Source organism: Adiantum capillus-veneris, chromosome 28, assembly GCF_014529385.1.
Source record: "Adiantum capillus-veneris isolate H3 chromosome 28, ASM1452938v2, whole genome shotgun sequence".
In the NCBI taxonomy this organism is placed as follows: Eukaryota; Viridiplantae; Streptophyta; class Polypodiopsida; order Polypodiales; family Pteridaceae; genus Adiantum; species Adiantum capillus-veneris.
In genome coordinates this window covers 84732584-84759510 of record NC_140958.1, presented here as the reverse complement: position 1 = coordinate 84759510, position 26927 = coordinate 84732584, and the positions used below count along the sequence as shown (strand labels likewise).

General features: G+C 43.7%; 1 protein-coding gene and 1 pseudogene across 2 annotated transcripts in view; one reads left to right on the top strand and one right to left on the bottom strand.

The window, feature by feature from the left end:
* LOC147420795 (glycosyltransferase-like At2g41451) overlaps positions 1 to 26927 on the top strand; it is a 132774-nt gene that overhangs the window by 38769 nt on the left and 67078 nt on the right. Inside the window, exons 5-6 of one of the 2 annotated variants that reach the window (XM_086503960.1) lie at positions 23907 to 24041; positions 24194 to 24238. In XM_086503960.1, the coding sequence (XP_086360086.1) occupies positions 23907 to 24041; positions 24194 to 24238 (180 nt within the window). The remainder of the gene's footprint in view (positions 1 to 23906; positions 24042 to 24193; positions 24239 to 26927) is intronic. The other variant, XM_086503961.1, reaches the window with a different exon arrangement.
* On the bottom strand, positions 2826 to 5503 carry LOC147420796 (uncharacterized; annotated as a pseudogene).

The following is a 26927-nucleotide window of genomic DNA, read 5'->3' as shown; positions in this document are numbered from 1 at the left end:
TCGTAAAATAGTTCAGGTCTTAGGGTTATTATTCTAAGCACCCCATCTCATTCTTGTGCTTGCACTAGCGCGCGTAATTTTCTGAGCCTGAAATCTGAGGCTACTATCTACCCTTTCATTGAAGACCCGATTTCCCAATCACTAGGGCTTCAGGGTATTTTCTGCTAGAGTCTCCCCGAGGTGCACTGGCCTAAACTTGGGCGCACCTGAGGTCCCATAACTGCTAGAACTATTCTGATGTGTACACAACTAATTAGATAATTCTTTTCTCGTAAATAAATTAATTATTTACAAAGTCTGATATAGTTACATCCCTCTTGGTTCTAAACAGTTGACCTCAACTGTAGAGCGTCAACATAACTGTGCAAGATGTCTGGGTAGTCCTTAAGATAGGACTCAATTATCCACTTTGCATCTAAAGGGGTGTAATTCTTGAACTTGAGTAAATACTTTTGATGTAGGCTCCCCGACTTTAGTTGTCTCTCCGAGCGGTGTATTATCTGTTCGATTGAAGGATTTCCTCAGTCTCTTCGACTTCTTGAGGATCTTCTTGTACTGGCGCCACTGGAGGAGGTCCAACATATGGTCGGAGGAGACTGACATGAAAAGCATTATGGATACGCTAGTGAGAAGGCAAATCCAATTTGAAAGTCATGTCATTGACTTTATCTGTGATTGTGAAGGGGCCATAAAATCTATGGGAAAGTTTTACAACTTTCCCTTTTCCGATCCGCTCTTTCAATCTAGCTTTCTCAAACCGAAGCGGGACATATTGTCCTTTTTCAAGATTGAGATTCCTTCTATGCTTGTCTGCTTTTCTCTTCTGTTGCTCTTGAGTACGAAGAATCGCTTGCTTTACTTGTTGATGGGCAATATCAATATTGCGCACAAATTCATCTATGGCGAAGATGTTTTCTTTGGTAACCATAATAGGAAGTAAGAGGGGCTTCCCATAAATAATTTCGAAGGGAGCTTTACCAGTTGAGGAATGGATGGTATTATTATACGCAAACTCAACTATCGGTAAGTACTGTTCCCATTCGGATTGTCGTTCCGAAACATAGTACTTGAGGAGATCTAAAACAGTGGCATTAGCGATTTCACTTTGACCATCTGTTTGAGGATGATAAGCCGATGAAAAATCAAGCTTAGTTCCCAAGTTTTCGAACAATGCTTGCCAAAATAGACTAGTCATGCGAGGATCTCTATCGTTGACAATAGTCTTTGGCAATCCATGGTGTTTAAAAATCTGAGCTAGAAATATTCTAGCCATGTGATCAGCTTTGATCGTCTTCTTTACTGGAAGAAAATGTGCTTGCTTACTGAATCTGTCTACAATAGTCCAGATTGCATCATTTCCATTCTTGGATCTAGGGAGATCCATAATAAAATCCATGGCAATACTTTCCCATGGCGTGTTAGGCACAGGAGTGGCTGAAGCTTCCCATAAACTTTATGTTTGTCATATTTTACTTTTTGGCAAGCTAAACACTCACGTACATGTTTTTCAATGTCCGCACGGAGTGTTGGCCAAAAGAAATACCTTTCGAGGGCACTAGTGGTGGCAGCAATTCCCCGATGCTCGGCATAAGGAGAATTATGTGCTTCATCCATCACCTTCTGTCGTAAGGGTTGAGCTATGCATATTGCTTGTTGACGATAGAGCGTATTATCTCTAATGGAATAAGTTGGCCTTGAGTGACCAGCGTGAGGATCTGCCCAAATTGTAGCGAAGTCTGGATCTTGAGGATACATCTCACTGAGAGATTCTAGTTTCTCATGATAAATTGTTGTCAGTGCATTGATCTTTGGACGCCTGGAGAGAGCATCTGCAACTGCATTCTTTGTTCCAAAAGTGTGTGAAATTGAAAATGGAACATTGAAAGAAAGTTGGCCCATCTAATCTGCTTTTCTGATAACTTTCTCTGTGTGAGAAAGTAGCGAAGACTTTGATGATCTGTCTTGATAATAAAATCAGCGCCTAACAGATAGTGTTTCCAAATGGAAAGAGCATGATTACTGCCATTAGCTCTTTCTCGTATATCAAGACTGCTCCTACACAATCTCCAGATGCATCGCAGTATACCTTGAAAGGTTTGCGAAGATCAGGGACGGTAAGTACAGGCAGCGTAACCGCGAAACGTTTCAGACCCGAAACGTTTCACCCTTGAGAGGAGCCTCGGTGAAACGTATGACCGAAACGCGAATTTTGGGTATATATATAGTATTATATATATACATAATAGGTGTGCACAATGCAATACACATTTGCACACATTTGTGCCAAATCTAGAATCTAGATGCTTGAGAGAGGGAGATATCATCATATATGATAATGTGATCAATATCGATTACATTACCTCTACTTTCCAAGATATAGACCGTTGCATAATTTAAACTGTAACAAACTGAAAGTGAGCAAAATGTAAACCTCAGAGCGACTAGAAATTACAACTTACAAAGTTACAAGTTACAACTAGTAACTACTTGCACATTCAAGTCTCAAGATTTCTGATTCATCGAACATTACTAGTAGAACTAAACAAAACAATGGATTAGATAGTGAAGTTTGAACACAATGCACATAGAATGTCAAGCACATAAGTCAAATCTCCATGTAAATAAGATGAAATCCAAACCATAATCTTGTCGAGACTCGACAGACTACATAGCACAAGACTGTAAAGAGTCAAGACTGGAGTGATGGTGTCAAAACCCATACGGCAAACACAAAAAAAGCTGTCCCATGACAAAATGATAGAGTAGCATGACAAAATATGCAAATCTGAGCGCTAGTGAGTCGCTCCTCTAGACTCAAAAAGAGACTACTGAGATCCATCTGACTGACTCCCCTCATCACTCTCACACTCTGAAGGAGTCCGAGTAAGTCGCCTAGTAGTAGAAGTAAGCTCTGCAACACTGCGTCTAGGCCTACGTGCTCGAGTAGCTCTCTCAGGACGAGCATTAGTAGTAGCAACCGTGGACTCCCCACGTCGGCGACGTGTAGTCGAACGAGTCTGTCGTGAGAACCTCATCATGTCCTCACGGATGAAATCATACACATCGTCCTCAGGTGTATGTGGCTGGAGATGTGAGATGTCGGCTGCCTCAACTACAATCTGTCGATGATCCACTTGCTTTGGTAGCCAACTGACAGGGCCGGCACTATCCAATCGTCTCCAATACTCGAAGATTGGCATTAACAAATGCCAACCTATCACGTTGGGGAGTATTGAGCCTACAAAAAAGTTAAGACACCCCAAGTTAGGCAAAATGCATAAACTAGTCACTGCAATGAACGTATGACCAAAGCTAAATTCTCATTGAGAAGCTCACCTATTTCGATCTTTTGTATGTATGTCCCCCATTATGCTCCATAGCCTCTCCGCACTGGATGAGCTCACCTCTTGGGAGAGGACCCGCAAAGCCAAAGACTGCAACATGGGTGTCAAACCCCCAAATTTTTCCCACCATGAAACTGGAAGTGCTTGGTTTTCAACATCTTTGGCAATTGCACTAGAAAAATTTCCCTTGCCACCTATATGTATAATTTCTCACAAGAATCAAGACACAATTTGCAAGCTCTAAAGACTTTAAAATATGCTATTTATGATTGTGCTTTAAGGCCTTATACGTATAGACTTTACAGATCTTTACCTCTATACTCCAAAAGATCTAGTCGATTTTGCGCATGACCATTGTTTCGATAGATTCTCTCCACATATTCATTCCATCCGGTCAAAAGCACACGAATTCTGAGTCTCACTTCTCCAAGCCGGATGTAGCATGTGGGCTACACAATGTATAGGACGGCGAAACCAATTCCATCGTACATCAAATATGTCAAGCATGATGCTTACTCTACATGTCACAAGTTCACATAATCACGTGTGAACTACGATATGTGTAATCATGTAATGCCATAAGAGTTAAGACTTGAAAGAAAGATAAATATTTCAAAAACGTTACCTGTCTGAGCTCAATGACGTGCAATCACGTATGGCTATCCTCAACTTTGTCATGAACTCGTAGAGGAGACCGAGGGTGGATCCCTCACTATCACATAAGCGTAAAACGCTAACTATCGGCTGAAGAGCTGCTTGAAGGCCATCAATCTCCCTCCAAAACTTGTTGTTGCAAATCACCCCATCAAGGATCGCCACGGCAGCAGGAGTGGTGGAGTCTGGTCAATTTAACCACCTTTCATCTACCACCATATGACGCAAGTCATCTTTGCATTTCATCAAGCTGTACATAAAACAATGTATATTTGAGCTTCATATAAGTCTAAAAAATGGGCATTCAAAGAATAGGAAACCTTTGAGAAGCTCACCGGTACAAGACAATAAAGATGTAGCAAAATCGGGTCTTTGCCGGCTTCTTGAGAGCCCATTTGCAATGGGCAGTGAACAACCCTAGAGCAAATGATTTTCGATGAATGAAGTTGATAAGCTGTAGAGCTTTATCAACTAGTGTAGTCACCCATGGTAGTGCACCAATATCTTCCATCATAAGATCAATGGAGTGTGTTGCACAAGGACTCCGTACTATGTGTGGATATGCAGCTTCGACCATTTCGCCCATAAGCTTGCAATTGCTTGCATTGTCTGTCACCACTTGCACCACATGTTGTGGCCCAACCTCCTCGATAGCATCTCGAATGTGCTGAAAAATAAGCTCTCCTGCACATTTGGGATTCGAATCTTGTAAGTTGTAACTTGTAAAAAACACTTCACTTTGATTTCCAAGAGACAAGAAATAAGGATAAGAAACATACCAGTGATTCGTATGCCAGCTCCTATGGCTCTCAAAAATGTTGTGCCGGTACAACAAGAGACGAGGATGTTGAGTAAGTGACGCTTTCGCACATCTTTCCAGCCATCCGATATGATAGTGCAGCCATATACTGCCCAAGAATCTCTATGACCCTGCAATTGCTCATGAACCATGTCTACTTGACGTGTCAATCTGCTAGTGCGAAGTGCCTCAGATCCGGCAGGAGTAATTGGCGCTCTTGCAGCTGTAGCCATTGAGACAGCATTCACAAATCTTTTGTAGGCCCCTATGTGTGCAGCATGGAATGCAATGTTGCATTGGTAGAAAAAACGCTCCTCGGCAATCTCCGCTGTCTTCTTCAAGCTAGGCGCCCAAACATCATGCAAAGTAGAAGAGCGCCCAGATGTGCGAGCCCTCTTCTTATGCGTACCTACTCCAAGTTGTCCCACTTCGGGTTGGGAAGGAGCTACCTGTGTAGCGCTCATAGAAGGAGCAGCATGACTAGTATCCACGTCTTGAGTGCTAGCTTCTGTAGCATCTCCTGCATTGCTATCTTCCACACTAGCAGTAACATTTGGAGCACGACAGGTGGAAGAGATATTTGGAGTCGAGGCTCGTGGAGTACTAGATGTAGTAGGGATATTTGAAGTTGAGGCTCGTGGAGTACTAGAAGTAGTACCCACCATAGGCAAAGAAGGGTTTTGAGCAGCCAATTTACCTTTTTCATCTTGGGCTTTCTTTAAGAGAGCCTCTTCACCTATTGGGGACTCGAGAGAGGGCATGACAAGAATGATGTACTTCGCCCGCTCACCCCCAAAAGAAAGCCACAACTCTTCGGAGACAGATTTGCATGCATCTCTCCCTTTGCTTCCGATCCAAGCGTAATGGGCTTTCAAGCGGGTCACACCCCCTGTGAGCACATCCCCACACAGCTTACATACAACCCTGCGAGAGCTAGATTTGTGATATTTGGAAATGAAAACTGTAGACTGCCATGGATCCCTCTCAATTACTGGCTGCGTGATTTGTCCTCTCACCATGATCGAAGATCCTCAGCTTCGCAAATTTTGAAACATGTAACAGTGAACACATGTGAGAAAATTGACCGCAAAAATCTTCGAGAAAATTGACCGGAGTCGGGACGTGAGTCACGAGTGACCACTGACTCGTGAGTCTTGACAATTTACAAATGATAAGTTGATAACTCTCTCTCTCTCTCTCTCTCTCTCTCTCTCTCTCTCTCACAATAGACAACAGACAAATTGACAATTGAATTGTCTGCTGTCTGTTGTCTGTTGAGAGAGAGAGAGAGAGAGAGAGAGAGAGAGAGAGAGAGAGAGAGCAATTCCTTAGTACTTACCTCGCAAGCTTGAAGCTGCAGCTCCTAGCTGGTAGCTTTGCCTCTACGCTCTCTCGCTTGCCCACAACGCGTCAGCGTTAAAATTCAAAGGCTAAAGCCTAAGGCTCACATTCGCAGCCGCAGTGGAAAAATAACCAGGCGAAAAAGCGCCCGTTGCCCAGTGCCCGCAAGCTTTGAAAAAAACCCCCAAATTTTTTAAGGCGTTTCACAAGCGGCGTTTCACCCGGTGACCGAAACGTTTCAGGCGTTTCGCGTTTCATGCCAGCTGAAACGCGTTTCGCGGTTTCGCTGAGTACAGGTCCATGACTGAGTAGATACTTAAGCTTTTCGAAAGCTTGTTTTTTGTCCAGACCCCCAATGGAATGGAATCCGCTTCTTTGTTAGGTCATGGAGGGGACCTGCTATCGCGGCAAAAGCTCGAATGAAACGTCGATAATAGGAACAGAGGCCAAGGAAACTTCGTACATCATGTACTGTAGTTGGCGAATGCCATTCTACAACTGCTTGAATCTTATTAGGGTCCATTCTCACCTGATTGTGAGATACTATATGGCTCAAATAGTGGATTTCTTTAAGAAAGAACTCACTCTTCTTAGCATTCACAAATAATTTGTGTTTGCGTAATTCTTCAAACACTAATGCGAGATGCTTATAGTGTTCGTCTTCCGTCTCTGAGAAGATTAAGACGTCATCAAAGAAAACGCCTGTAAAGCTTCTATATGAGTGGAAGATTCTATCCATCATTCTATTGAATGTGGTTGGTGCATTAGTGAGTCCAAACGGCATCATTAAAAATTCATATAACCCGAAGGTTGTTCTAAATAAAGTCTTATGCACATCTTGAGGAGCTATGTGGATTTGATGATAACCGCTCTTCAAGTCTATACGACTAAAGACACTTGCTCCTTGTAACTTGTCAAGAATGCCGTCAATCCGAGGGATTGGAAATCGATTCTTGATTGTGATCTTGTTTAGAGATCTATAGTCTATGCACATGCGGAATGTGCCATCCTTTTTTTGTACTAGCAAGACAGGTGAACAATATGGAGAAGTACTAGGCCTTATTAAGCCCTTCTCCAAAAGTTCGTTAACTTGCTTGAGAATTTCCTCTTGCTGCATTAGACTAACTCGATAAGGGGGACTGATTTGGAGGAGAACTTCCTGGGATCAAATCAATTGTATGATCCTCAGGTCGGGGAGGTGGGAGTTCATTTGGAAGTTCATATGCGAAACAATCTTTAAAACTTTCTAATAACTTAAGTCGTTTTTGCTCTAAAGAGGAAGAAAGTTGTGAAGCAGACACATCTGTCTCTCTTGCAAAAATCAAGTACGCTGAAACACACTTTTTCATTACTTTCTTGATGGCAATGTGATTGGCGATAGGGATACGCCAATCACCTGCATCTGCAAGTACAAGATATTCCTTTCCTTTATGATCAAAGGGTAAAGTTTTCTGCACATAGTCAGGAATGGGATGCATCTTGTAATGCCAAGGCATTCCCAAGATAACATCACACCCTTCAAGTGAGGCTAGTAAGAAAGACTCTTGATCTTTGTAGTTGTCGACCTTTAAATTTAGCTTCCCTATGATTGGAGTAGAGCTAGAGTTCTGCCCTTTGAAAGCAGATTGTGCTTGAATAGAAACTCCAAAACGATTGGGCTGTAAATTCAGGTCATCGGCTAACTTTGTAGAGATGAAGTTGTCTGTACTGCCAGGTTCAAACAGAATAAGAGCGCGTTGGTTGTTGATGCTACCCCATGCTTTGAGAAGAGCTCTTTCTTTTTCATCCTTGGTTGTATTTCCTTGTACATCTGGGACTGCATTGGAAGAGGGTGGTTGCGGAGGTTTGGTAGGACAATCACCCTTCATATGACCAACTTGTCGGCACTTGAAGCATCTTCCTTCACTAATGTAGGTTCTCAATTCAGCAGGAGAGAGATATCTCCCTTTCTTAGGCTGATTTGGCTTTGCTTCTGCTTCGGAGGCCGTTCTTTTCTTCTTTTGAGAAGAAGAAGTAGAGGTAGGCTGCTCATGGAGAGCCTTCTGCTTGGTATGGTAAGTGCTTTGCTCCATCTTCCTGGGAGTACCCTTGTCATGTATTCCATCAGCTATGCGAGCTGATTCCATAAGTATCTGCAAGTTACCTCGAGGGTAAAGCTTCGTAGCCTTTTGCAAGGCTTTATGCAATCCTGCTTCAAACTTGCGCATCTTTCCCGAATTGTCAATCTTCTTGAATGGAGTGACTTTCAAGAGAACGTTCCAAAACCTATCCACATAGCGTGGAACAGTTTCGTTCTCTGACTGTGAGAGTCGATCCCATTCTTTCTTTACCTCTTCCTCATAGTCTGGAGGAAGGAACTGTGCGTAGAACAACTTCTTGAAAGCAGTCCAATCTTGGGGTTTGCGATCTTTCAGGATAAGGGTTAACCACCAATTGCAGGTGGTGCCTTTCAGGTACATACTGACATGGCGAAGCTTGGATCTTTCTTTAAAATTCCCTTCTACAAATGCAACTTCAAATTGGCGGATGAAAGCCAAAGCTTTGTCATTATCACGCCGTCCATTGTAGGTGTCGAATTTCACATCTTTGTCTCCCGACTTGAATGTTTTCTGCCTGTGGTGCTTCTTCTTATGGTGCTCCTTCTTTCTATGCTTAGACTCCTCGAGTACAGGAGTCCTTTCCCTTGAATGACTTCTTGCTGTAACGGATCGTCGAGAAACATGTCCTCTGGAGCGACGATGTCATCCAGATCCTTCATGAAAGAAAACTGAGGAGAATCAGGGGGATCGTGCTCTTGAACCTTTGGATTAAACCGCACATGACGTTCTAGAGGTTTCCTCTGCCTCTCGTGCATGCGGGAGGTTCCAATCAAAGGATCTTTCCTTGGTTTTGGTGCCTTTGGGTTCTGCGGGATTTCTCCCGACCCCATCGGCATTTTCTCCTTTCCTTTCTCAAGAGTATGGAGAATCTTTTGGACTTCTGGATGGGAGAGAGCTTTTTGCAACTCTTCCACCTGCTGTTGAAGGAGAGAGAACTCTATCTCGCGTCCTCCCATTTCTGCAGTCTGCCAAGAGTCGTCAATCCCTTAAGGAAGAGAGAGATGACCTTGCTCTGATACCATTGTCACAAAAATACGGAAGCGTAAATTGACTTTTAATTGTACTTCAAATACTCAAGAGAATTAGAGAGAGAGAGAGAGAGAGAGAGAGAGAGAGAGAGAGAGAGAGAGCTCGACACTTCATTGGGGACCAGAAGATGGGCTGGTCCCCCCCATAAAGAGATTATCTTTATTACTAAGAGAGAATCTTTACAAGCACATGAACGGGGCCATAGCCCGTTCTCTATTCTTTCTTTTCTGCTTCTGATTGAGAGAGTGCGAAAGCTACTCTCTGAATACTAAGAGGATTTTCCCTCTGCTATGAGATTTTGGGAAGCTCTCGAAAACGAGAGTCTTATCTTCCACAAAACTCAACGGAAGCTCTCGAAAATGAGAGTCTACCTTCCGCTAACTGAGTCCCTTTATGCAAAATCATTCCTGCAACAAAAACAAGGGAGAAACACACAAAATGCACGCACAGATGCTTGCTGTAATTTTCTGCACATAACCTAAAAATGTTACCGGAGCACCTTCCAAAGCCGAAATAGAGACCTTTTCCACGATGGAATTGCACGAAACTGTGTACGCGTAGTGTAGGTAGAGAAGAACTAGATTCTATATGTATTTTGTTGAAATTCACCCTAAAAGAGATGATTAAGGGTGAAAACAGAGAATTTACAGCCACCACACTCTACGAAGAGAGTGCTTGCCGCAACTTCTCGCGATGAAACTTCACCAAAAGCTGGCTATGGCTATGAGAACCCTTGTTCTAGACAATGGGAGTACGAGGCCACCACATATGTCGCAAGGGGCTGCTCTCAAGCTTCCATGGAGGGCTCCAATCCGTAGAGCATACTCACAATAGGGGGGGTAGGAGCACTGCCAACATTGAAAATGGGGGTGGGGGGGCTCCTAAATAGCCATCAGGGAGAGGGGGCGCTAGGAAGAGAGAGAGGGTGAGAGTGAGAGTGAGAGACGTTAGTTTGCATTGGTAAGTGTGCCACTTGGCACACTTACTTAATAACTTAAAAAACCCTTCAACTTTCACTTTTAAAGTCCCTAGGCTATTAATGAAATGTGCAAATTAACTCACAACTGCACACACAGATGCTACTAATGAAATTGTTACCCGCTCCCCAGCGCAATGCCGTACCAACACTGCTCTGGCATTACCTGTTCGCACTTGTCCGGTCATTTGGTCCGGCATAAACAATTTAAAAATACATTAACTGACTTATCCTAAGGTCGTAAAATAATTCAAGCCTTAGGGTTATTATTCTAAGCACCCCATCTCATTCTTGTGCTTGCACTAACGCGCGTAATTTTCTGAGCCTGAAATCTTAGGCTACTATCTACCCTTTCATTGAAGACCCGATTTCCCAATCACTAGGGCTTCAGGGTATTTTCTGCTAGAGTCTCCCTGAGGTGCACTGGCCCAAACTTGGGCGCACCTGAGGCCCGAGAACTGCTAGAACTATTATGAGGTGTACACAACTAATTGGATAATTCTTTTCTCGTAAATAAATTAATTATTTACAAAGTCTGATATAGTTACATGTGAGGTTTGTGGATCCTTTGATCGAGAACCGATTCGCGTTCAAGTGGAATATACGGGTGGTGTGGTGTCTTATAAGTTCGGGTCTTGCTCAGGAGGAATTACTGAGTCATCCTGCCCCAACCGCTCTTTGAGATGGCTCACATGGAACACGAGATGAATAGCAATGCCTGGAGGCAAGTCGAACTTATAGGAAATCCCACTTATTTCTTTGTGATTTTAAACGGACCACAATAACTCGAAGTAAATTTCGAGCATTGGCCAATTTGGATCATTTGGAATCCTTCGGTACCCTAAGGTACACCCACATGCCTTCCTGGAGTTCGTGGGGTTGTCGATTTTGATAAGCGTAAAAAGTGGCACGATCTTGTGCCATCTTTATGCTCTCTTTCACTATTTGAAGCATTTCTTGTATATCATGTAAGAAATCAACTACTAACCGCATTTTGATCCCCTTGAATCTGGTGGCAATTGGTGGTTTCGGCTCATAACTGTACATAAGCATAAATGGGCTATAGCCAGTAGCCGAAAGCTTTGTAGTGTTATAAGCAAACTCAATCTGTGGGAGATAGCGCTCCCAATCAAATTGACGTCAGGAGACATATGCTCGTAGCATGTCCTCCATAGTTTGATTTGTGCGTTCGGTTTGTCCATCAGTTTCAGGATGATCTGAGGATGACATGCACAGATGGATCTCCAATTTTTGGAAGACCGTTTGTCAAAAGTTACCTGTGACTTTTGGATCGCGATCACTGACAATTTCATCAGGCAAACCATATAGTTTGTATAAATGTTCCACAAAAAGTTGAGCTGGCTCGCGGCTCTTTACTATTGAGCTCGTGCAGCGGAGGTGAATTGTTTCTTTGATAGACATGGCAAGGAGAGCGAGCCTTGGAGCAGACGAGATGAGAGAGAGAGAGAGAGAGAGAGAGAGAGAGAGAGAGAGAGTGTCACGGATGGAGCAAATGAAAAAGAGAGATTGCATTGAGTTTTTAGACCTTAAATAATTTTTACAATGTGTTCACATAGGAGTGGCGGCCCAAGTTGGGCTGACCCCAACAATCGTCCCGTTCAGCCAAACTTGGCGTACATTAAAATGGGAATTATCTCACCACCTGAAAGTCATGTCTTATGCCTAGGCTAGGATCACTTGATTCATCAGGTGGTTCCCATCGGATTCTTCACCTGGTTCGACTGGATACAGCTAGCACTGCTGTCTAGGTTCACATGATACATCAGGGAGGTTCTCTACTGAATTTATCACCCCGATTCAATCGGATACATCCAGCAGACTCAGGCATCATATAATAATCATCGAGAAGGTCATACCTCGACTCATTCTCATGCCGAGGCAGTGTCTAATCCCATTTCATTGTTCATCACAATTATATTCATGATTACAATTACAATAATGGGGGGTTTCTTGAATAAAGCTTACATCGTTTTATAGTAGTACATTCTTTATCAATGAGATTCGACATACATTCCCTAACAGTCGTGTGAACATCCTCTTGAGTAAATAAGGCCATATTGATTTTGATTTGATCAATCAAAAGCTTAATAAAAATAATTGAAAAGTGGTTGTCATCAGTATTACCTGCAAATCAAAGTAGGCCGTCCATTTGGCGTGCCATGAGTCAATGGCGGTCTTTTCACATTCCTTCTTTTCCTCTTTGAATGGATCGGGATGGAACTGAAGAGGCAAAGTGCTCATGGCTACGGGCAAAAACGGGACCTGAGTGGCATGCAACTCCACAAGTTGCCTCTGCATCTCTGCTAACTGCTGCTGCAGTATAGCGACGAGAGAAGCGGTGGAGGCAGATGGCAAGAGAGAAGAACCCTTGGGACAAAGCCTGTGCATGTGTGTGGAGTTGGGAGAAAAAAGAGGCTCCTCCTCCATGGGTTGATGCGTGCTAGCGGCGCCATTCTCGTGCGGAGAAGTGTTGTGTGACGCCATGGCGCGTAGAGTAATGAAATACGAGAGTATGTAGAGGAGTATTGCTTAGGGAAGACACCCAAGATACTTAAGTAAGTTAGCCAGATAACAGAGTGAGAAAGATAGAGAGAGCGAGAGAGCCGTGTGCTCGAAAGAGAGCTTACGGTGACAATCAAGTCACGCTTCCGTCCGCCGGCACACTTAAATAGAAGATCGCGGAGATCGAGTTGCCCTAAGGAAATAAGCAGGGCAAGCAAGGAAGTTTCCTAGGAGACTACGGGTGATGTGGGTGCCAGGTTTCTTAAGTGGGCGGTTTTTTTTATAAAAGTGAATGTATAAGTTAAAAGAGGCTGTTTCAAACTTATTAAAATAGGTTCAACCACTTAAAAAGTTGGCGGCCACTTTTATTGTAAGGGACTTTCACTTTTTGCTTTCTAAAAGAAACCTTAGTGTTGTGTTGGGTTAGGGAGACTTTCATTGTTTTCAGTGCATGATGGAGACTTACTTTAAATGTTTATTTCACTTTCATTTCATATCTTGACATTTCTTGACTTTTCTTGACTTTTCTTGCATTCTATTGTTTTAGAATGTTAAAGTGAAACTTCACTTGCATAATTCTAGTAAATTCTATGGATACGCACACACACACACACATATATATTAATGAGTTTTTTTAATTTCCCATTTCATTTCACAGCCTCACATGGCTTGACTTTTCTTACATTCTATAACTTAATTCTAGTCAATATTTAGGAAAGTCTCTTTTATTAAGCGGCCGTCGACTGAGTTTTCTTCCCACAAAGAAGCGAACTGGAAATACTAACATAAATTTAAAATTTGCAGGATTTTTGAACTATTTTCTCACATAATTCACCAGTTTTTCTTCCCTTTTACCATGGTTTGCAACCAGGTAGTCTCCATTTTCAACCAGCTCAAGGCTAAGCCAAGGCACTCCATTCTTGAACACTGATTCTACTTAAACTCAACGTAATGATTTTATCACGTTCTAATTATTTTAGAAAGCCACCATGATTCTTTCATTTGTTTTATTAAACCTGCAGGGCAAAGCCCTTAGCTCACAATATTACGGACTCGTAAAAAAAAAACGAGCATCCCCCTCCTGCTTGCGGCCCTACACGCGTCAGCCTACTCGTGAGCTTGCCGCCCATGGTCACCGCACAGGTGTTTGCTGCCTCAACGCTCTCAGGCTACCGGTCCAATCCACTGCTCTGCGTAAGAATCCCACTTTGGCATACGTTGACGCACTGTGCAGGCTGTTTGTACGCGTTGCAGCAGAGGGTACCACCTTGTTTGTGCGCGTTGCACCAAAGGGTACCGCCCTGTGTACTAACTAAAAGAGTCGTCTTGTTGTCATACAACGCCACCGTTGCGGATCCACCCGCCTCACGTGCCGCGTGCACAGAACACCACCGTGCCAAGTATGCGAGTTTTCCCATAGACTGTTAGCCAAACACAAAGTCAAAACAAACTGATCCCCTCTTTTCTCACTGCAAAGCATACTCCAACCAACCGATTCCTCTCACTGATTGCATACGGAGGGGCTGCCATGTCCTTAGAGAGGACACCCTTATGCAATAGTTGGCAACGGAGAGGTAGAACCAAGACACACACAACAACCATGTGACTACCATAGGCAAATCAACATTCCATACACGAGAATCCACGAGAAACAAAAAGAACTCGCAAAATTCTCACCACCGGTTGGCATGTGCCCTCCTTGCCCTCCTCTCTCCCTGGTAGCGTCTCATATTACCCTATATGAGAGTTGGGAGAGCTTGTCAGGCTGGACCATCATGGCCCTCTGAGCTCTAGTGGTTTTGTACACGTCGCCATGCCGTGCATATGAGCAGGAAGCAGCTTTGATACCAATGTTATTCCCTTGCCGGATCCGTCCTACACACATGTCATGACACAAGCCAAACTCACCCCTAGACACACATAGTGAGCGGACATCAGGCTCACCTCCCAGCCATAGAGCCAATACGGGCTCATCCCCGAGCCTGGGAGTGTGCAGCCAAGCGGGCTAGCCTCTACCACAAGGGTTGGCGTCCCATACCACCAAACCCACATCGGTACGGGTGTGCAGGGAGAGCTGCCAAGGGCCAAGAGTTCAAGTGTGGTGATCACACAAGATGTCTCACAAATGAGACTCAGGTCCTATTTGTAGGACTTCATAACCAAAGGGCCAGGTTCACACTGGCCGAAGATAAGTGCAGGCGCCCATCCTGATGTATGTGGACGTAACACAATTGTTGACGTGGTAGTACGGATGACAACCCATGGGGCGCTAGCTATTGTGGTTCTAGAGGCTTTTAGACCTTTAGCTTATTTTGTAACTACTTTTCACAGGCCAAGGGTCTTCAAAAAGGTGCCAAGGTCTCCTCTGCGAGTAGATTAGCTTGGGAGTACTGTGGAGAGAGAAAGGACCCTGAGACCTTGTACTTGTGCAAGAATAATAATAAAGAAATACCAAGAAGGGGCACCAGTCTTTGGGGCCAACAACTCTGGGTGTGGAACTCCACCATGCCATGTCGTCTCTCTCAGTTTTGTTTAGCTCTTTTGGTCTCTCTCGCGTGTGTTGCATTAGATCTTTGGCTTGGAGTGTCCAAGTCTATTACAGGGACTAGTATGCCAGAACTTTCTCTGTTCTTTGGGTTCAGTTTCCCTTGTCCCCTCGGCCATTTCTTTCCAGTTGGGCATGGCACGTCATCAATTCTGGGTTCTGAACTTTCTCTGTTCTTTGGGTTCAGTTTCCCTTGTCCTCTCGGCCATTTCTTTCCAGTTGGGCATGGCACGTCATCAATTTGTGAAATGGAGCTCAAACCTAGGGGCCTAACCCTAAAAACATAGAGCGTAAGGGTCTAGGCTCGTTTTTGTGATTTGCCCTGACATGCTTACGTGGCACAACTGTACAGATTTCTGGAAATTACGTTGGCTGATTTTGGCAGTTTTGTGCAAGGCTTTTGGGTCAGATGCTTTTGAAGTCAAGTGCTTTTGGATAAGAGCTTTTCGGGTCTCTGTTTTTGGGCATCCCTTGTACTGTTTTTAAGTGGCCATAGGGCCAGTTTTTTGAGGACATCGAGTCTTTGAGAGAGATGGAGAGAGATGGACCTTTGTGAAGCAATAATGAAGAAATACCAAAAGGGGCGCTAGTCTTTGGGGCCAGTACCATGGCATAGCCACAAAACAGTCCTCACTCCCTAATCTACTCTTGGGAGTTACTGGAGCCTCTAGCAGGCACTGGCTGGAGGTAGCTACCTTAAAACTACTAAAATCCTTGGCTATGGAGAGGAGACACAACTTCTGCCTGTTTGCCTGCTTGTTGTCATGGAAAAGTGAGCTTTATAGATGTTGAGATCTTGGTCTACCAAGACTTAATATAAATAATGTTTTACTTTAAATCAATTTCCCTAATTAATTGGCACCGCCCAACTTCCATTCGAAGTACCCCAAAGTCACACTCAGTGAGACTTGCACATGCTTGTACACACCGTTCTTCGCGATTCTGGCCATTATGTGATTGCAACACGTGTACCTACGCTACTATTGATGTCATTGGTTTCCCAATGGCACCTTGTACAATCGGTTTTGCAAAGAGGATCATGTAGTCTTATGGATGCGTTCGATTATGCAGCTCTTGTGAATAGGCTCACAAAGGTGCGGGTAGCAGATCCTATAGGCTTACCTAACCAAAGGGTTGCTGCTAGGTCATAGTTGCATGTCCTTGTGGCAGATCAAGCCCATGTACACGTGTTGATAAATTCTGCTTATTTGTTAGTCATAATGGTGTTATGCAGGTCTTGTGAATAGGCTCACAAAGGTGTTGGAAGCAGATCCCCTACGCCTACCTAGTCTAAGGGTTGTTGCTAGGTCGTAGTTGCTTGACCTTGTGTACACGTGCCAGTTTTTCTGTTGGTTATTCATGAATTCTGCTTATTGGTCATTCATAGTGCCGTACTGTGTTACTGTTGGCTTTTGATGATTGAACTCACTTGTGAAGTAGCGTAGATCTTAGGGATTATTGGTCTTTTCTAAGAAAGATGCTTGCCTGCAGAATGGTGCAGACACGTATATGACACAAGATAAAAAAGGTGGAACTTCAATAATTTTTGTAAGTCAAGAGCCAAAATGTCCACCACTTGTCTCCATTCAAGCATTGATAGCCACAAGGTCCACCACTTCTCATCTAGGATCCATTTCAACATATCAAGCCACAAGCTCCACCACTTGTTCAATGTATGCTCTATTGAACCATAGAGAGACATAAGATCAACCACTTGTCCAAACTATGTTCCATTCAAGCATAGAGAGCCATAAGGTTCACCGCTTGTCCAAAATGTGCTCTATTGAAGCATAGAGAGCCATAAGGTCCCAAGATATGCTCCATTGAAGCATAGAGATTCATCAGATTCACCACATGTCCAAGATATGCTCCATTCAAGGATATAGGACTATAAGGTTCACCACTTGTTCAATCTATACTCTGTTGAAGCATAGAGAGCCATAAGGTGCACCACTTTTCCACGTTATGCTCTGTTCAAACATAGAGCACCATAAGGTCCACCACTTGTTCAATCTATGCTCTATTAAAGAATAGAGAGCCATGAGGTCCATCACTTGTCCAAGTTATGCTCCATTCAAGCATAGAGAGCCAAAAGGTCCACCACTTGTCCAAGCTAAGTTCTATTCAAGCATAGAGAGCCACAGGGTCCACCCCTTGTTTAATCTATACTTTGTTGAAGCATAGAGAGTTATAACATCTACCACTTGTCCAAGCTAAGCTCCATTCAAGCATAGAGGACCATAAGGTCCACCACTTGTTCAATCTATGCTCTATTGAAGCATAGAGAGCCATAACATCCACCACTTGTCTCCATTCAAGCATTGATAGCCACAAGGTCCGCCACTTCTTCAAGCTAGGCTCCATGCTAACATATAGAGCCACAAGGTCCACCACTTGTCCAATGTATCTATTGAAGCATACAGAGACATAAGGTCCTCCACTTCTCCAAGCTATGCTCCATTCAAGCATAGAGAGCCACAAGGTTCACTTCTCCAAATTGTGCTCTATTGAAGCATAGGGAGCTATAAGGTCCCAAGATATGCTCCATTCAGGCATAGATAGACTCAATTTCAACCAATGGTCCAAGCTAAGCCAAGTTCTAGCATATAGAGCCACATGGTCCACTCTATGCTCTTTTGAAGCATAGAGAGCCATAAGGTCAACCAATCGTCCAAGCTATGTTTTATGCAAGCATAGAGGGCCACAAGGCTCAACACTTGTCACATGACACATCCAACCGTATGTGGCCGTGGACAAGCTACATCATAACAAGGGGTTCAGTCAGTCCAGTCAGTCTAGATTTAGAAGTGATCTGGCACTTTTGTGAGTCTATTCGTAGACCGTGCATGCCCAGTCACTTAGCATAGATGCGTATCCTCTGATTGTACACAGCATGATCATCAGAATTCCCATCAGAATCCATTAGAATCAGTTAGGGGAATTTTCCAGTGCATTTAGCCTATTTTCCCTATTTTTGACATTTTTCACTTATTAATTTAAGTGACTTCCCAACAAAAGTAGGTAGGGCAATTTTGCTAAGTTAATATATAAGCAAACCCAACTTATCACTCAATGGCAGAAGAGGCAGCAGAAGCACATGCTCAACGGGCACCTTCTCAGCAGGAACCCCGCAGTACCCTCAGCATCGCCACATTCAGCTTAGTGTTTTGTTCTCCACCAACACCTAGCCCTGGCGTTTTTGCATACCATCAGCACCCCCACAGCCCTGGCGTTTTCAGCCATCCCTTGATCGCCAGCAGACCCAAAACCACCAGCGTTTTTCACTAACGCTACCAACAGTACCAGATTGGCCTAGCGTTTTTGCTACTGCTACCCTATGCTGCCAGCGTTTTCATATTCAGCCTGATTTGAAGCAAATGCAGCAGCGTTTTCAGCATTAGACTCGACAGCAGATTCAGCCCTTGAAGCATTGCAAAAGACCCCCATTTTCAGCCATCGAAAACGCAGCCAAAACAGTCATTTTCAGCCACCGAAACAGCCCCGAAATTCAGCAGATAGAAGGCCACAGATTTCAGCCCTAAAGTTGTCGTCGTCATCCCCGTCGTCGTCATCGGCATAGTCCAAAGTTGCATCAGTCCATTGCATCTGCATTGTACCACTTTGTGCAATCAATAAGTAGACCACTCTCGCCGACGAGAGTGGGGCCTTCGGAGGAGGGTTTTACAACGTCTCTGGTGTCGTATCTCTCTTCTCTCTCTATCTCTCAGTCTCATACACTTGCACGCACAGTGTCCATTCACTTTGTTGTGATCATAGCACTTCTCATTAAGAACGGAAGGCTCATCTTGAGCAAAGCGCAAACATTCATTCCGTTGCACCTAACATTGGTATCAGAGCTTTGACAGTGTTCTGTATCACTCAAGGAAAGAACCACAAGAACCACAATAATTTTTTTGCTTGTTGAGGTCGCACGAACCCAAGTTCGCTTGGGCGTGTCGATTTCTAATCGTGTTTTGTTGAAGAGTGACAGGAATCCCAAGAAAGAGGGCTTCTCCAGTCTCCCCTTGTGTCTCTTTTGACTCATTGAGAGCGGACCGTGCACTTAGTGGCCGGCCAATCGATGTGAGGTGGGAAAAAGCAACCTTGGTGTGAGCATAAGGCCGCCAAGGGGTGCGCCCACGGAAAGGAGTAGAACTCGGGTGAAGAGAAGATCCTTCTCAAACGCGGTTTGCAAGCGAAAGAAAACCTCAAGAACCAAGACCCCCAAGAACGCAAGTTCCTTGTAAACTTAAGAACCCACAAGAACCCACGATTGCAGAATGGTCATCACTCGAAGCGGAATGGATACTTCGCTTGGAGGTGATGAGCATGCGAGAGGCGAAGAAGAATTTTCCCCACCAAGAGGTTTTTCCGACCCTTCCCCATCTACGACAACGATTGCACTAACTCTAATGGAGGAGTTGGAGCTGTTGTTTATGGTACAGAATTTACAACGCGAAGCAAGAAATGCCGCAAGAATAACATCCATAGAGCGCAAATACCAAGAAAGAATGGCAGCATAGCGGCTGAGAGCGAGCAAGCATGCTTGGAAGCCAAAGAACGACAAGCCAAATTGGATCGTGAATGCAAAGAAAGAAAAGCAGAATTGGAACGCAGACACGCAGAAGACAAAGCAAAAAGACAAGCACAGAACAAAGCAAGACAAGGAGAATTTGATCGCGAGATCAAAGCAAGAAGGGAAGAGTTCTTGCGACTCTTTTCTCAAGCTCAGGCACAGATGCAAGAGATTCGGGAAAAGGAGACTCTCTCAGACTCTTCATGATACACAAGATTTGCATGATTGTGTGAAGCATGATGATGATTTGATTGACAATGACTTGCATGATGATTTGATTGACAATGATTTGCATGATGATAAGCATGATGATTTGGATGACAAAGATAAGCATGATGATTTGAATGATATTGCTAAGCATGATGATTTGGATGCCAATGACAAGCATGATGATTTGCATGATCAAGATGTGATTTCTCACAAGCATGATGATTTGCATGATCAAGATGTGATTTCTCACAAGCATGATGAGTTGCATGAAGATGATGTGATTGTTCACAAGGATGATGTCTTAGTGGATGCTTTTTCTAGTGAAGCTAACCTCGTTGTAGATTCGATCAATCACGAAGGATCGATCTTGGCTTTCGAGTCGAGGTCCAAAGAACCCCCACAGGATGATTCGATCATTCAAGAAGAACCGATCTTGGCTCTCGAGCCTAGGTCCAAGGAACCCTCACAGGAAGTATTATGTGTTCGCATGATTGATACGCATGCATTGTTCGAGTGTTTCATTTGTGATCGTTTCCTGTATTTTAGTCAACGTCGTTATGTGATCCCTTTTTCTAGGCATGACATATTGTACGTTGAGCACGTTTCACTCATGGATGAGCATGAATGTATGCGGATTTTTCATGAAAAGCCGAAAAGTATGCATTCAAGGAAGTCACATTCCATGTCTCTTCCTTGGCATGACACAGTTTTCGAATGAGCACATGAGAGTATGAGCACCAAGCATGGGCATTTCCGTTGTGAATTGCCACAGTTGATTGCTCTAGATCATACGAGAAAGATTCGATCTCATTGTTTGCATGTGTTCGATGAACGGGTGGTCACTCCGTCTCTATGTTCATCTACATTGCATACACAGTCTTGAGCGAAGACAAGATTTTTTCCATTTACTTTACATGGTTTCAGGAATTTTCAGCCATGGAGATTCTTGAAGAAGAAAGAAGCATGACACTCGACGCAGTTGAAGCATCGAAGAGCCACAGAAGACTTTGTGTCGCTTTCGGCACGGCCCAAAGAAGCAAGCGTTGCAGATCTTTATGAAGTTTAAGTACAGCACGACCCACACATCAAGTGGGCCGGTGAAGAGTCCCTTCCAGGATTCCGGATGCTATTGGCAATCTCTGTCGACGCCATACAGTTCGGTACCAGTACCTCACTTTGAAAAGGAGGGGATGTCACGTGACACATCCAACCCTATGTGTCCGTGGACAAGCTACAGCATAACAAGGGGTTCAGTCAGTCCAGTCAGTCTAGATTTAGAAGTGATCTGGCACTTTTGTGAGTCTATTCGTAGACCGTGCATGCCCAGTCACTTAGCATAGATGCATATCCTCTGGTTGCACACAGCATGATCATCAGAATTCCCATCAGAATCCATTAGAATCAGTTAGGGAAATTTTCCAGTGCATTTAGCCTATTTTCCCTATTTTTGACATTTTTCACTTATTAATTTAAGTGACTTCCCAACAAAAGTAGGTAGGGCAATTTTGCTAAGTTAATATATAAGCAAACCCAAGTTAGCACTCAATGACAAAAGAGGCAGCAGGAGCACATGCCAACAGGCACCTTCTCAGCAGGAACCCCGCAGTACCCTCAGCATCACCACATTCAGCTTAGCGTTTTGTTCTCCACCAACACCTAGCCCTGGCGTTTTTGCATACCATCAGCACCCCCACAGCCCTGGCGTTTTCAGCCATCCCTTGATCGCCAGCAGACCCAGAACCACCAGCGTTTTTCACAAACGCTACCAACAGTACCAGATTGCCCTAGCGTTTTTGCTACTGCTACCCTATGCTGCCAGCGTTTTCATATTCAGCCTGATTTGAAGCAGATGCAGCAACGTTTTATGACATAAGATTCAGCCCTTGAAGCATTGCAGAAGACCCCCATTTTCAGCCATCGAAAACGCAGCCAAAACAGTCATTTTCAGCCACCGAAACAGCCCCGAAATTCAGCAGATAGAAGACCATAGATTTCTGCCCTAAAGTCGTTGTCGTCATCCCCGTCGTCGTCATCGGCATAGTCCAAAGTTGCATCAGTCCATTGCATCCGCATTGTACCACTTTGTGCAATCAATAAGTAGACCACTCTCGCCGACGAGAGTGGGGCCTTCGGAGGAGGGTTTTACAACGTCTCTGGTGTCGTATCTCTCTTCTCTCTCTATCTCTCAGTCTCATACACTTGCACGAACAGTGTCCATTCACTTTGTTGTGATCATAGCACTTTCCATTAAGAACGGAAGGCTCTCCTTTCCATAAGAACTAAAAGGAACCTTGAGCACAGTTTGGATTACTCATCTTGAGCAAAGCGCAAACATTCATTCCGCTGCACCTAACAAGACTTGTCCAATGTATGCTCTATTGAAACATAGAGACATAAGGTTCACCACTTGTCCAAGCTATACTCCATTCAAGCATAAAAAGCCACAAGGTTCTCCACTGTTCCAGACTATTATCTAGTGAAGCGTAGAGAGCTATAACTTCTCAAGATGTACTCCATTCAAGCCTAGATAGCCACAAGGTCCACTAATTGTCCAAGCTAGGCCGGGTTCTATCATAGAAAGACGCACGGTCCACCACTTTTCCAATGTATTTTCTTTTGAAGCATAGAGAGCCATAAGGTCCACCAATTGTCCAAGATATGCTTCATTCAAACATAGAGGGCTACAAGGTCCACCATTTGTCCAAACTATGCTCTATTGAAGCATAGAGGTCCATAAGGTCCACCACTTGTCCAAGCTATGCTCCATTCAAGCATAGAGATCCATAAGGTCCACCACTTAATGAAGCTAAGCTCCATTTAAGCATAGAGAGCCACAAGGTCCACCAGTTGTCCAAGCTATAGTGCATTATAATATGTATATTGTGGTTTTACATTTTGCTTTTTTACATTCTTTTGTATGTAATTTTGTCATAATTTTTGTTTGGTTTTTCATTTAACAATTTAATCTTTTTCATTTGTAGGATGGGCTTTCAATCTGCGAGAAAGTACACACCATATTTGACAATGAAATTGTTGGCATTGGTTGTGTGTGTAGAACCGATGAGGAATTGATGAAGATTCCATTTGTGATGGTATAAAGATAGGCCAAGGAAATGTATCCATACTAATGGGGGAATGCTTGAAGGATGTGGTCCTTCCTTTTCCTACAATGGATACTACTTCCCTCCAAGGCTTACTCTGGAGTGCCATTTGATGGCCAAAGGTTCAAATATAGTCTACCGTAGTGCGTATTTTGAGAAATTTTAATGGTTATTGGTGGAGGATTTAGGGAGTCATGATTTTAGTGGATAATGTGTGGTGAGGAGGGAATATTGAGAGATTGTTGGATCTAAGAGAACAAAGATTTTAGACTTATACAGGATAATTAGAAGATTTTGGTCATCGGAAAAAGCAATGCATACATGTATGTGCTGTTTTCTTTTAAGCTGCGAGCAGCATTTACATGATGCAAGGACTGCCTTCTTTTGGCACTCCTAACGTTGAGAATAGTTAAGTTTCCTGATAGCTGAACCAGTATTTGGAGGCTAGCCTATTGCTAATGTAGAATTCCTGAGAGGACCACAATTAGGCTGTAGAAGTTGTAGTGATTAGTGCTAGGTGGTGAGATTTTGCATAGAAGTCTTTTGGGGGAAGTATGCAGTCATTGTGTCTCAATACTGTGACTACCATGGCTAAGGCTTCTAATAAAGTTGGATCAATGCATGCTTTTACTTTTACTTCTGTGGTTTGCCACCAACCTTTTGGTGTTTATGAAGGTGATGAAATCGTTGCATTTCATGTGTTTCACAGGAAGCTGGCATGGACTGGATTATCCATCTAGATACTGATGAGTTGCTTCATCCTGCTGGAGCTGGAGAATATTCATTAAGACGCCTATTAGCAGATGTTGAAAAAAGTGTTGATACAGTGGTTTTTCCGAATTATGTACGTGCTTTTTTTGGCAATTAAGTTGAGTGTCCAGTGGTTCTGTCTTTGCAAGTATGCCATGTTGAGGGATCCATAACGTTTCTTTACTCAACTGATGCATTGAATTCCAGAAGTATCTGTAATTTTGCAATTTTGTTCACTTCCTGCAGGAGACTGCAGTAGAACAGGATGACATAAGTGACCCTTTTGGTGAGGTACTACAATTGTGTGTCATCCATTTTCTAGAATAATTTGCGACATCGTGAAGTGATTTTAAGTGGTTTTCCAATGCTCGATGTAAAGTGATTCCCAAGGGGTCATTTTCATCATAAGGAGGATGTTTGGATACCCGATACTCATAGAAAACAAGTTTTCACAACTTTAGTCTATTTTCAAGATGCTTCAAGCAGTTCAAAGTAGGTGGAGTTTGACAATCATATTTACTGCCTCAGTTTGAGCCTTCTCTTGTGTTTTCTTGACTTTACTAACTTCTGTGGCTGGCTTTCAATGGTTGTCTTCTTTCAAATTCTTCCTAAATGATACAGACTCATGAAGATATTGGGATTGCTGTCTTTAATGGGAGTGCACTGCTTATCTTGAGGCTGGCTTCTTCTTTACCTGCTAGACGTCTTGACTCCTGCTAATAATTGCTGGGTAGATCAACTGTTCAACTTTCCTCCATGGGTGTGCCAAAAATAGATGCCATCTGCCTCAACTTGTGTGGCAACCTCGACTCTGCCAGTAGACCTTGAAAAGCTAATCTCACTGAAAACCTGGGCACCTGACATCTGTTCTCAAAATCAGAAATATTAAAGCCTTGATACCATGAGCGCTGGCTACACAAGATCAATTCTGTCCAAAACAGGGAGAGGAGAGCGAGCTATCAGGGTGGAGGCAAGCTCCTGATAAATATGCTATAGGGATGAATGTGTTGTGACCCAAAAGAATGATGTCCTCTATCAGCCTGTCATCTCTGATGGTCAAAGCTGCATTAAGCCACTCCCCAAACTTGCTCCTGAAATGCAAGCTTATAATCATATGACCAATAAGTACCGCGTTGTTTGGTCCCCTATCTTCCTCTTCAAATCCTCCTCAATAGTGAATGACGGAGCCATTGGATTGCAGGAAGCTCCTAATGTATCCCTTGAACTGACGGCCTCTCTCCCTAGCTGCATTAAGCCACTCCCCAAACTTGCTCCTGGAATGCAAGCTTATAATCATATGACCAATAAGTACCGCGTTGTTTGGTCCCCTATCTTCCTTTTCAAATCCTCTTCAATAGTGATTGACGGAGCCATTGGATTGCAGGAAGCTCCTTATGTATCCCTTGAACTGACGGCCTCTCTCCCTAGCCACCAACACCCTGGAGACAAGTGATTGTGTGTTTGTAGAAGTGAAAATGCACGTTGTCAAAAGTGTGCTGAGAGTGATTGGTTTTGGGGGAGGGGGGAATTGTGTGAGTGCACGCGCGCTCCTAACGCCAGATTTTCCCCCGCCCTCCCATACTCTCCCCACGTGCGTGTTACTACTTCTCGCCTATGCACCCGCTACGGTGTGGTCATTGCTTGTGCGCGTTGTTTTATCCGTTGGCTTGGCTTTGATTTCAGTGTGTCCCCCTCCCAAAACCTCCTTTTGCCCTTGGTTGCCTGTGATGCTTGCGGTGGCTTTGCTATATTTTCCTTCTCACGCAGGTATGTTCTCTTTCGCTTTTCTTTTCCGCATGTTATTGTTGCTTGCCTCCGTGTGCTTCTTTTCTTTGTGTGAGACTGCTTGTGCATGTGCATGTGGCGTGTGTGTTGTGTGTGTGTGAGCAGCTGTTTGCGTGTTGTGTGTGTGTGAGCAGCTGTTTGCGTGTTGTATGTTTTGCTGCATGTTATTTTCTTTGTTTGCTGAGTGCCTTGAGTGTTGGGTGGTGGACAGTTGGGGGTGAATTCACTGCCTCTTCTTTGGCTGTCCTGTCTCTTGCTTATGGTTTTGCAGGTTGAAGAGCATCATAGTCCTGTTGATTATTGTGAGGGATGGCTTGACGCTCTCCCTCCTCCGGAATTTGCTGTAGAGTGGATGTGCGGTGGTGATGTCGATTCTGCTAGAGTGTGCCTTTTTGGCCTTGGAGATCCGTAACCTCATATTGGAAATCTTTGGTGGAGTTTTTGGCCTCTTTTAAGTTTCAGCTGGTCTGTTTCTGCTTCAGCTCTTTGCTACAGTTGTCCTTCCCTCTTTTGTCCCTAGCCTTTGATGTAACACCCATCTTTTGTAACTTTGTTTCACTGGGAGTTTTTCCCCTATGGTTTGAATTTCATGGGTTTCTTCAATACTAGTTTAGTTTATCTTGTGATGCTTTCTGTGGTATGTAATGCCTACGGGCTTGTAACTTGGTCACGTAATACGAAAGGGTCAAGCCCTCCTTTGAAAGAGGAATTTTAATGTCATAGGAACAATCCCAAGAGACCTCAAAGAACTATTTGATGAGTCGTGAACTCAAGACCTGATACCCAAGAGGGGAGAGGGATGACCAATCTACCACACTTGGGTGATAGAAAGGTTATTCCAATTCTTGCTCCCTTCCTATTTCATGGCATTAGATGTGTTGTTGGTCAGCTACTCACCTCATCTCATCAATTGGAGATAGAGTCTAGCCGATATAGAGATATATATATATCGTGAGGAGGGATTATGTGTCAGGTGCAACGGAAGAGTGGAAGGATTTGCTGGGATCTAGTACTCGGCACAAACACAAGGTTACTTAACTTCACTTGAAAAGAGAAACTGAACTGAAAAACAATGAAAGAGAGAGAGAAAAGAGAGACGACACAACATGTTAGGTCCCAACCACCCTCAAGGACCCCCTTGCTCTGTTGCCAGAGCAGGTACTTGCTTCATTTCTTGCACAATGCTGATACAATG